Source organism: Necator americanus, chromosome V (genome assembly GCF_031761385.1).
Source record: "Necator americanus strain Aroian chromosome V, whole genome shotgun sequence".
Taxonomy (NCBI): Eukaryota; Metazoa; Nematoda; class Chromadorea; order Rhabditida; family Ancylostomatidae; genus Necator; species Necator americanus.
The window spans coordinates 33,528,443-33,540,104 of record NC_087375.1 but is presented as its reverse complement, the minus strand read 5'-3'; the positions used below and the strand labels follow the sequence as shown (position 1 = coordinate 33,540,104).

The following is an 11,662-nucleotide window of genomic DNA, read 5'->3' as shown; positions in this document are numbered from 1 at the left end:
GGAACGGGAAATAAGAAGAATTCACATCTCATGTAAATAGTGCCTTCTTTTGGGGGGAATTCGGTTCGTATGCCGTGTGCCGACGATTTTGGCAGCTTTTTATGTTCATTCCTAGGTTCATCGCTAGCAAGTATGATGTCTTCAGCGGCTACACTCATGATATGATTATCTACGTGAGTCGTTATGGTCGTTTGTACAATTTGCAATACTTCCTGGATGAATATAAAAAGGAACACTAGACTCAAAATGATATAAACAACAATAAACCTCGCTGCAGTTACGTAAACGGCTGTGCTCGATGCGGCGCCGCAGAGCTACCGGTAGAGATCGAGGTGGGACCACCGGGAACTGCAGCAACGAATGAATGGTGCTAGCAAAGGTCCCCACCCGATTCTAACCCCTACGCTCCAACGCATCGCTTCAAGCGCAGCCGCTTACGATTCAGGTGGTTTTAACCCGTCTATGTTTCACACGACTCAAATTTACTGGAACTTTGACGAGTAAACCACGTTCAGTCAACTTCATGCACAACTTTAAAGGCATCACCCCACGAATCTGGGATGGTACGAGTTTCAGGTGGAGTATTCGTATACGGGATCGTAGACTATGGAGAGGTGGGTCATTCCGTCCATTTCTTCGTAATTGCCGTAAAAAACGGCCTGGAAGTTACGGCTTCCGGCGTTCCGGCACCCTATTTTCTACAAGAAGTTCGATTGGAGCGCGCTAGCCTTGTGCACGTGCAGCATCTTCCGGGCCGTTTTTTACGGCAATTAGGAAGAAATGGACGGGATCACCCCCCTCTCTATAATATACTATCCCGTATACGAATACTCCACCTGAAATCCGTGCCATCTCAGATTCGTGGGGTGACGTCTTTAATAGTAAGCTGTACCCCGTCGTGATAGTATAAAAGTCCACCGGTACATTTTCTTGGCACTGAGCAAGTCTAATCGGGTGAGTGTATTACGGTATCAATTAGGGACATGTTACAAGAAAGGTGATGTATGTATGTCGAACAGAACAGATTCCACCAGGCTTCAGGTCGGTCGTCTTGACTTCATAGTTGGTGACACTCGTCATGTCTTAAATGACCGCGACGCGTGTGTCGCAGTCATTTAAGACAGTGGGACAGAAGGAGCGTGCGTTGCGACACACGCGTCGAGGTCACTTGAGACATGGGGACTGTCACCAACTATAAAGTGAAAACGACCTGAAGTCTGGTGGAATCGCGCACGCTGGTCACACTCGAGGTGGGACCCTCACCAGCTCCAGTCCAACGAAAGAGACGAGTAAAGGTCCCGCCGCGCCGTTCCGAAAACTGTCGCTCCCTCAATTGTACCATGTTTCAGGTGTTTTGATGAGCAGATTGTATGTGTTGAGCGCATATCACACTGTACACTGGACACATGTGTTTTAGGTCCCATGAGCGCCTCATCTTCTCACGTTTGTCAACACTTAAATTCATAGCAATCTAAGTCCTAGGCCAAAAAATTCAACAATCTATCTCATCGATGGACAAACTCTGACTATTCTGCTGAGATATTGTTGATTGGAATATTTTTGTTGATGAATTAAAAACAAAAATATCAGAAAAGTAGAGAAACAAATTTATGGGTCAACCTAATATGTAGATAGAGCTAAGGAACTTTTGAGTGTCCTATGCAGTGGATTGAAAGGATTGTAAAAAGTACCAGAAATGAGGACGAACATCCACGTAGAATGCCAACTGCGGAAGCAGTAGGGCTAAAATGTTGGGACCAATGGGACCTCTGACTTAGAGTGCTTAGCTCTTGCACCTGTGGATTCGCTGAGCGGACGAGCAACTGCAGATGATTGATGGGTTGATATTGTTGGTATTTCTGTAAAGTTTTCTTGTAAGAAAATGACGGAAGAAAGGAAAAAAAAGAAAAAGGGCCACATAAAAGTGAAACACTTATCCCGGTGAGTATTTAGGGGACTTCAAGCATATTCCAATTGTTGTAACTTTTCACCTGAACTTAGAAAGCCCCATAAATTTTCACATAAAATTAGAAAACCTAGTTTCTTTCCTAGTAAAAAGGGCCACAAATAAGAAAGAACATACAACATATAGAAGGCCTACAACAGGAGGAATAAGGATAAAATGTTGGGACCCATGGGACCTTTGACTTAGAGTGCTTAGCTCTGGGACTTGTTGGTCCGATGAATGAACATGCAGCTCTGTGTAATTAATGGAGAATGTCAGTTTCCCACAAAGCGATTGGTTTTTTGGAGAGGAATAGACGGTTTCGTGTGTGTTTTTTTTAATTTGATTTTTTGTGGTTAAATTTGGCATCATGTTTTTTTAATTTTTTTTGATTTTCGCTGGTTCTAAGCTTTTGAGATTCTAAGCCTTAAAAAAAAACTTCATCCGCAAATTTGTACGATTTGTTGCCATCTTTTCAAAGAGGTTTGTGCACAAACATAGGTTTCACTGCTTTTCTTTCTTTTTTATTTTTCTTCCAGAAGGTCTTTTGTTTTTATTTGTTTTCGAAGTAATGAGATTCTGTTCGTTTTTCTCCACTTATTATGCAAAGAAATTTTTGTGAGTTTTTCGCAGACACCCGTATGTGTAGTGAACGATATAAAAATAGCTGAAGTTCGATGTTCAACCTCTAGAATGTCCTTGTAACGAACACTATGTCAACAGAAATTATGAGTTCGAATAAGGAGCTACGCATAATGCTCTCAAGGACAATCTCTTTCTTGCATTCACCTTTCATTGCCGTTCGCCTATTGTCGAACAAAAACCATCGACGCTAGTATATAAAAGATCATCAAACTAGACGAAAAAGCAACAACTATGAACTCTCTCCTCTCCTTAGCGCTTGCCTCATTCTTCATCGTGTGAGTTCCACTTTCCCATATATCCGTTGTTTTCCTAGACATATAAGTTTTCTCCAGTTAAAACAATCTTCAGTTAAAACAATTTAAACAATTTCAGGACCGTACTATCTCAAGTTCCGAAAAAAGGTGAGCATTCTTCAGCAGATACAGCCAATTTCAAGCCTGTAAAGGAGAAAAATTCACGGAAAGAGCAATTATTTTAGAGAGAAACACGAATACTTACAGTTTTTGGCTATTCTAACAAATGATTCACAGTAAAAAAAAAAAAGAAAGAAACTGTCCTGGCTCATCAAAATGAGTTTTTTTTTTTAAGGCATTACTCCACGAATCTGAGGTGGTACGGATTTCTGGTGGAGTATTCGTGTACGGGATCGTAGATTGTTGAGAGGAGGGTGATTCCGTTCATTTCTTCCTAATTGCCGTACAAAACGGCCCGGAAGATACGGCTTCGGGTGTTCCGGCGCGCTATTTTCTACAAGGAGTTCGATTGGAGCGCGCCAGTCTTGTGCACGCGCCGTATCATCCGGGTAGTTTTTTACGGCAATTAGGAAGAAATGGACGGAATCGCAAGCCTCTCCATAATCTACTATCCCGTGTACAAATAAACCTGAAATCCGGGCCACCTCAGATTCCTGGTATGCCGCCTTTAAGAAAACATCGCAGATGTTCGCGGGTGCCTTTAAACAGAAAAGAAAATGGAGAGAATTTTCAGTACACATTCGAATTTTCGGGAAGAGGTAGGTTGTAAAAGGATAACTATAGGATTACTGTTACCACGACACTGATACATTACGTGGCCGACAAATGAAGGATAGTCGGAAAAATAAGAAGCACGGAGTTGCCCCCATAAACCCTTTGCAACCGTTTTTTTTTTCTCGCTTTTTAGGGGTACAGGCGACTTTGTTCAAAGATCATTCCAAATCTGACAGCTGAGTTCCCTTCGGGATGATCTTTGAACAAGGTCGCTTGAAGTTCCCATATAAGTATTTAATTAGGAATATTTATATGATGACAGTGGTCTATGAACTTCTGAAAGAAGGTTCTCGAAGCAGTTTCAGAAAACATGAACTATTCTACCAGTCACCTGCCTTTTTCCTTAAAAAAATCGATTTTCTTCATTTTGTGCCTTTGCTATGACGGTTTTTCTTGCAATAGGCAATAAAGAAATGGAGGATAGAAGCAACTGAGAACTCCTTGGGAATAAAGAACTAAGGATTTTTTTCTTTGCAATTATCCCAAACACTAAATTAATTCAACAACAAACAAACAACAACACCCAAACACTATATTAATTCTATATGTAAGTAAAAGTTATTTGCGAAAAGATTTGCTTCAAAGAAAATTGATAAATGATTTCAGGAAAATGTGCTACACCTGCTGGCACAAGTGGAGTATCACAAGTAAGTGATAGTTTAGTGGATTTTTTCCCCCTCGAAGAAATCTTACACTAGAAAATAGATGTATGAAACTGTTTCTACAAATTTACACAAAATAACTTCTGTTCTTAGTGAAGTATTATATCTTTTTCCAGCTGAATCCAGAACCTCTACCTCTGCCCTCAGCAGCTGTTTCGAATATTCCGCAAACAGGTGATTTTTTTTCGTTATTGACGAGGAAGTCAAAGTTTATCTGTGAAATCTCTCTCTGCAAACTTCCACGAGTTGAATTTCTAATTTTTTAAGCATCTTATCTTCGTATCCATAGTGAATGTAAAAAAACAAACAAGCAGAAATAATGTCAGCAAACGATGAACGAGTAACAGAACCAGTGACACACTCATTACGAGAATGAGTGAGATTTCCTATTTTCAGCTGAAGGCTACCGTAGACGAATGAAGAACAGATTACGCGTGAAAGCTTGGAAGAAGAAGGTCGTCAAGAAATTCAAAACCATGAGAAGAAGAGTGATGAAGAAGAAGCATTAGATGTTCACTTATAGGAAAAGGATAAAACATTCTTCTTATGTATTTTTATTTCATGCAAAGGAAACGCCGGGAAAAAATCAATAGATTTGGTCTTGAAGGGAAAAATTAAGGTGTTCGATAACAACGCCGCAATGGAACGAACAACAACGAAAAAAAAAAACTATTCGGAGGATGATGACAATTTATTCCTTCAGAAAGGAATCGCAGATAAAAGGAAAAAAGCTTTATTGTAAAGAAACTATAACGTCAACGAGAGGGAACCTTACGGTTACAGGTCGAAAATTTCCAGTGACGATAAACTGATTAATATGATGTGGCTGAGCTGAAGTTTGCATGAATATTTCGATAATACTTCGCTCTTTATAAATCAAAACGCATCCGCTGATTGAAGCCGGAGAATCCTTCGAAGTGTGAAGAAATCGACGGAAAGACAATAAGCCAACATGCCAACACAGGGATTTGTCTGGAAAAAAAAACTGTAATCAGAGAAAGTTTTTTGTTAAATTTAAAGACTTTCAGGAACGAATATCTAATTCTGATGGGAACGCAATAAAGAAAAAAACACTAAAAATAAACTATAGTCGGGTCAAAACGACATGAAACACGAACATTTGCGCAAGCGGCTGCGCTCGAAGCGGAGCGGTGGAGCGTAGCGGTTGGGATCGTGCAAGGATCCTCGCTGCCACCAACCACCTCTGCAGTTCGCCATGGTCCCACCTCGATTCCAACCGCTGTCTCCGCCGCACCGCTTCCGAGCGTAGCCGCTTACGCAACGGTCCGTGCTTCATGTCGTTTTGACCCAACTATACATGAAATCTACACAAACATCAGAGATTATTCTTGAAAGGACACATGAAAAAACAACAACATTTCTTTGAATTTATCATACTTTCACACGTTTTGCCTCCGTTTTTTGCTCCTCGGTCAAACCTCCAGTCACACCATTCAGTTCGCTGGCGTAAATCAGCTGCTCATTACAATTTTCAAAACATTTCACAAACTGAAATGAAGCAGTAAAGATTTGGAAAAAAAATGGAGTGCACATCGTTCAATCTGCTAAGGAGACACCACGGCTTGGAATTTCAACTCAGAATGAGAAGGTCAAACATTTAAGCAGCATATACAACCATTTGTTTGGTTTTAATCAATTAAATTAATTAATTGAAAATTAATTTAAGTTAATTTCTAAATCGTACAAAACCAGCTTACGGTGAAAATGTAGTTGGGGAGGGCTCTCAGTCGTGCTCCTATTTCTGGAGGTTCTAACTTCGAGCACCGACTGATTTAGCTATTCTTTTCCAGAAATGAGAGCGCAACTGAGTTATCCCCACAACTACGTTTTACCACAACTTACCCTCTGACAGCTAAATTTATACTCTTGGCATTTTGGTTGAGCTCTACCCATAAATCCTGTGAATTCCTCTGTGGAAATAGGGATAAATGGACCTGGAAGGGACTTTATGAGCGAGTAATGGAAGAAACGATTGTAAGAACAAAAACGAACCTTCCTCATCATCATAATCTACTTCATTTCCAGAAATGGAGGAAAGTACAACCGCATAAAAAATCAGCACAGCCAAGAACATACAGACGATCTATACAAATGCAAGCAAGGATGGCTCGTTTTGTTTTCATGCCTGATTTGTTTGTTTGATGTATGATAGAACACATTCTGGAATTATGTTCGATTAAAGCGCATGGTCAGGTGAAAGCGACATGAATCACTGTGTAATTGCGTAAGCGGCCGCGATCGAAGCGGCGCGATGGAGCGTGGCGGTTAGGATCGAGAGAGACCCTTACTAGCAGCACCACCCATCACCGCAGTTCGCGATGGTCCCACGATTTTTCGATTTTTCATGTCGTTTTGACCCGACTATGTACGCCCAACGGCTTTCTAGGCGAACCGTAAATGGCTTACGAGACATTTTTTGCTCGATTTCGTTTTACAGACAGATTAGTGATACATTGCATCCACAGTTCAGTTCTCTACCTGAGAGACCACGCAATACTGAACCGAACTACATTAGAAACCACATGAATTTCGAGCTCGTAAATGACGAATACGAATATATAGTTGGGTCAAAACGACATGAAGCACGGACCGTTGCGTAAGCGGTACGGTGGAGACAGCGGTTGGAATCGAGGTGGGACGATGGCGAACTGCAGAAGTGGTTGGCGGTAGCGAGGATCCTTACACGATCCCAACCGCTACGCTCCACCGCTCCGCACCGAGCGCAGCCGCTTGCGCAAATGTCCGTGCTTCATGTCGTTTTGACCCGACTGTATGCCAGAGTTTTGTGAGCTTATGACATGAACAACTACCTGGGCATAATTAGCTTGAGAAAAAAGTTCGAAACAAGCAAAAACAGTAAACAAATCCAAATTAAACGTGATTTACTTTTTTTTTCCAGTGGGCAGCCGAATGAACAGGACACTACCGTATAGTCAACGTAACAACGCAGTGGTCCAAGAATGATGAATCCGTGGATACCTCAGAAATGAACATTTCGCAACACAGAACGGTCATACGGGAATGGAAACACTGTGAGAGAAAAAATAATATCAACATGGAGGGGACCGATTGATTTCCAGTTGCGTGGTCACGTGGTCACCAGTCCCGTCGCAAAGCTGCGATCTTGGTACGATGAGTTCCTTTTTTCGGCTTCCCGCTGTGCTATTCTTGTCTCGCGGCGTTTCCATTTCTGGATGTTCAACCTTCTGTGTTGAGTTACGTTCATTTTTGAGGTAAGATCTTTTTTTTCATTTTTCTTCTCTTTTTTTTCCTTTGAACTTTTATCATTGCATGAGGTGATCTGACCGTCTTTGCTGCCTTTTAATTTCCATCCTTCGTATGTGAGGTAAAATGAAGTTGGGGGGAGGGGCACTCAGTGGTGCCTTTATTTCTCGTAGTAAATAATAAAATTAGTCGTGGTCCTAAAGCCTAAGCATTAGTCTTTGAGGATCTATGACATATAGGCTAAAGTTACTAAGAGAGAAAGTAAGTAAGACCGTCGAGAAATGAGGGCGCCACTGAGTGGCCCTCCACCCACATTTTCCCCTTTATGTGTAAGGATTACTGTAGAAATAAACTAACTCTTTCCGGAGTGGGTTCCACAGGCTACACATTCGGGAGCCAGTGGCCTCATGTGCACAGACAGTCTCAATTTATCCAACTTTACAACTCTTTGCAGTCGGATCTAAACGATTTGAGACCTGGTGCAATTGCGTAAGCTGCTGCGGTCGAAGTGGTGCAGTGGGTTGTCCCCGTAGTCCAGCAGGGGCTAGTGAGGTCCCCACGTCGGTCGCAACCGCTTACGCAATTACACTAGGCTACAGGTTGTTTTTACTCAACCATATACAAAAAGGACAAACGAAATGATACCGCATAAAGAGGACTGGTGGTGTGAGTACGCGATAAGGCAAAATGGCAGGCTAATTAAACTACTTGTCATTAGGTTGTAACGTAGTATAAGAAAACAATCCTCAATTTCTTTGACAATACGCTTTGTGACAAAATGTGGAAAAAAAGATGAACCGGTTTATTCATTCAGAGGAACCAGAAGATCTTTTAATGCTTGTTCTTCTTCACAACTTTCCTCATTTTCTTGACTCTTCTGACCTTTTTGGCCTTCTTGACTCGTTTTGCGAGCTTCTTCTTCATAGCTTTCATGCGTAGTCTCCTTGCACGCATACGCATACGCATTCTTCTACGGTAGCGTTCTGCTGAAATGTGGAAATATGTGGTGATCGTACTAGTTCTATAACCATTCTCACAAAGCCGAATCTGCGATACGGTAAGTGAGAGAAAGAAATTATTCCCTAACTGCATTTGATACTAGACTTTCATAGAAACTTTGCAATTTTTGGATGTCTCATTTTTCTCATAGAGCTAAAAGGGTACATAGCGAAATTTATCATTTTATTTGTTTATAATTTACGTCGAATATTTTGAGATATTAACTGCTTAGCTTTTTTGCATAAATAAATAAATACCCAACTTTAGTAAATTAATAAGGTAGGTAGTTAAAGAACCTACGTGACTCTGAAGTACCGCCTTCTATTGGCTCAGATTCTGCCTGAAAACCGATGTCATTACATTTTGCACGAGCGTAACATTTATCCAATAAGATAGCCGGCAAACAGAAGATTTACACTGACAAAAAGAGCACAAAACTTTGAATAGTTTACTATCTCTAAACAGAAAGAGTAAAATTTTCCAACCTGAGTGACTCCATTGGCTGTTGCTGGATAGCATTTTCCTGAAATGCGAACTCTTCATCACATGTAGGTAATATTTGGTCTATATGGACATATTCAGCTTATAAGCAGCTTACAGGGTTAGCTTTCAAATGCCCATGAAGGATGGATATGAAAGAATAATGTCATGGGCATTTGACTACGTAATCAAGCGGAGTGATAGAGTGGAGTCGGTTCAAAACGAAGCCCGGTGATGCGTAAGGGTCCCATCACGGCACTTGCCACTGAGCGCAGCCGTCTACGCAGCTGCTCTACGCTTCAAGTCGTTTTCACCCGATTACAGCAAAAATGGCGTAAACAAGTGAAGTAAGTAAGCAGCTTGAAGTTCCCTGGTGACTATTTCATGTTAATTAATTTACTAGTTTCAGTTCGACACTACCAGCTAATCCTCGTCCACAGACGCAGAAGTTTCATTTCAGACGAGGACAAAAGTAAAGGCTTTCTCTGGAAAAGGGATCCAGGTCAGTTAGCCACTAGCCCTAGATACCTGAGCACAATTCAAACGACTTCCAATGTTTAAGAAACAACTAGTTCTTACCAGCTGAGGTTTCGTGGGTCAAAAATGTCCTGAAAATATAGCAGTTAGTTTGAAATTTCCTTAAGAATTAGATTTGTCAACCTAAAAAGAAACTCACGCGATGAGAAACACTACAATTGTTAACACGAGTAGGAAATTCATGTCTATTGTTGTTTCGTCGCCATATTCGGGGTTTTAAGTACCTCACCTCATATAGTTTTTTTGACAAAATGAGTAGGTCGTTGAAAGCAAATACTAAGAAAGGGCATGCTTGAGAATTCAATGAAATGCTTTTGAAAGACTTTTTAATTTCTTGTCCCATATTTTCGTGCATAGGAGTTCTTCTTGACTCATTAGATGTTGAAGAGTGTGCGAGTAGTCCTCAAGTTCGATTTAGTTCGGTTCTCGTTCGAGAAAAATATGTTAGAAGAACTTCTATTCATTGTTAGAGTTTCTCATTGCTAAATTACTTCTGAATTTCTATCTATTAGACATGAACGATTTCTTGAACTGAACAAATGATGATGCATGAAATAGTTCGTATCGTGTCGTAGTTCACTGCTAGTCGCAGAGATTTCAAGTATATCCTACATGACTACTAGCAAACGAAATCTCTTGCATCGAATTTTGTGAAACATTCGTTAAGGAGCATGTTAAAAGGTTATGCGTCTTCCTAGGACTTTCTAACGATTATTATGCATAATGTAATTATCGCATACGTACTTTGGACGATCTTATTTCTCCTTATAAATGTTTTGAAACTTCGTTTTCTATTGAATGTTGAATACATGCCAGCTTCATGTATCGATAGGATGTGCTGAAGTGAAAGTACGTGAAGTCCTTGCATCAACAGGAATCTCCTGTCCTTTTCGTTCTAGTACAAGCATGTCATCGCTGGTTATCCTTCCCGTCTCTTTTCTAAGGCTTTTCTAAAGGTTCAGAAACAAAAAATTTCAGATTCTGAAGGAGAAGGGCAGCTGGCCACAAGAAATGCTTGATACTCTAAAAGACTTTCTGCGTTGGGAACGAGTCATCAGGTGAGGAACATTCTTGCAAATCTTGTCACGTATGTGGTTCGGAACCTAGTATTCTTCGAATCTCTGATGAAGCTTCATTCCACTATACTAGTACTATCCCAGTTACTGTCACCATTTGTTGAAATGAATTGAATCGAACGTAGGCCACTGGCGGGCGATCATTCCTTTGTTGCAATCGAAACCTGTTAACCTTTTCTGTTGCTTATGGGATGAATTCCTTCATTTTTTTTTTGCTTTGGTAGCCAACTTCTTGTACTGGCAGCAATTCTGCACTTTGTAGGTTCCATATCTTTTGAACTCGATAAGAGTGGTATTATATTTGCACAAAATGGTCCTTTTTTGTATGAAATTCGTTTGTTGTCATATTTTGGTGGAAAAAAAAATTCCGACCGATTCTTTCTTTTTAATTCATGTAGAAGGTTTGCAAGAAAATCCGGATTTACGATGAAGAAAGGTGTGTGAAACATGGATGGAGTTATCAGCTGATTATCATTGATTCAGACCAGTCGATCGATCTCCTATTGGCGATCTCGTCCCAGTCTAGTCAGTTTAGAGCTTTTAATACTTATTATTTTTCCTTTCTCTTCTTTTAATATAAAATTTAATGTTAATGAAGAATGTTTTAATGTTTGAGAATGTAGAAGAACTACATGAGTAAATTATTGTTACCTGCGCAATCTAAGTCAAACCAGAGGGAGCGCTGGCACTCATAGGTTACCCACTATTATTTTATGCCATGAAGTAAGATACTTTTTGCGTGTGTGTTGCCTTTAAATGGTTAATGACAGCTTGTTTTTCTTCACGACTGGCGTGGAAAGTCACTGATGGAACATCGAGAACTTTATGTTCTAAGCACACCATCGGAGTCTGTCCAGACAAAAGGCGTAAGAATCTAGTATTCTATTAACGAATAACTTCTAGAAGGTTTTTTTTTTCAAGCTTAAACATGCATATGCAAACTAAGGGCTGCGGTAAAGTTTAATATGTTATTTGATGGAGAATTTTTCCTCCTGCGAGGTTGCTACATTTTGAATTCTTTATTTTGTCGATTCTCGTTTTTTT

At 40.4% G+C, this 11,662-nt stretch overlaps 2 protein-coding genes across 4 annotated transcripts; one reads left to right on the top strand and one right to left on the bottom strand.

Annotated features, from left to right (window-relative positions):
• Positions 1–5,156: 5,156 nt before the first annotated feature.
• Positions 5,157–6,375, bottom strand: RB195_016016 (uncharacterized protein; the record flags this gene model as incomplete). The annotated part of the gene is made up of 4 exons (XM_013443596.2): positions 5,157–5,252; positions 5,679–5,789; positions 6,144–6,235; positions 6,294–6,375. 4 exons carry the CDS (start codon positions 6,373–6,375, stop codon positions 5,157–5,159), a joined length of 381 nt encoding a protein of 126 aa, XP_013299050.2.
• A 1,058-nt stretch (positions 6,376–7,433) lies between these two features.
• On the top strand, positions 7,434–11,582 carry RB195_016015 (uncharacterized protein; the record flags this gene model as incomplete). Of its 3 annotated transcripts, XM_064206991.1 has the most annotated exons (7): positions 7,434–7,534; positions 9,126–9,215; positions 9,281–9,352; positions 9,415–9,437; positions 9,500–9,507; positions 10,521–10,600; positions 11,102–11,144. In XM_064206991.1, 7 exons carry the CDS (start codon positions 7,434–7,436, stop codon positions 11,142–11,144), a joined length of 417 nt encoding a protein of 138 aa, XP_064062871.1. The 3 variants fall into 3 exon arrangements, with proteins under 3 accessions (XP_064062871.1, XP_064062872.1, XP_064062870.1); XM_064206990.1 differs by lacking the exons at positions 9,500–9,507; positions 10,521–10,600; positions 11,102–11,144 and having other exon boundaries at positions 9,126–9,189; positions 9,249–9,352; positions 9,415–9,481; XM_064206989.1 differs by lacking the exons at positions 7,434–7,534; positions 9,126–9,215; positions 9,281–9,352; positions 9,415–9,437; positions 9,500–9,507 and adding exons at positions 10,341–10,391; positions 11,540–11,582 and having other exon boundaries at positions 11,102–11,143.
• Positions 11,583–11,662: the final 80 nt, after the last annotated feature.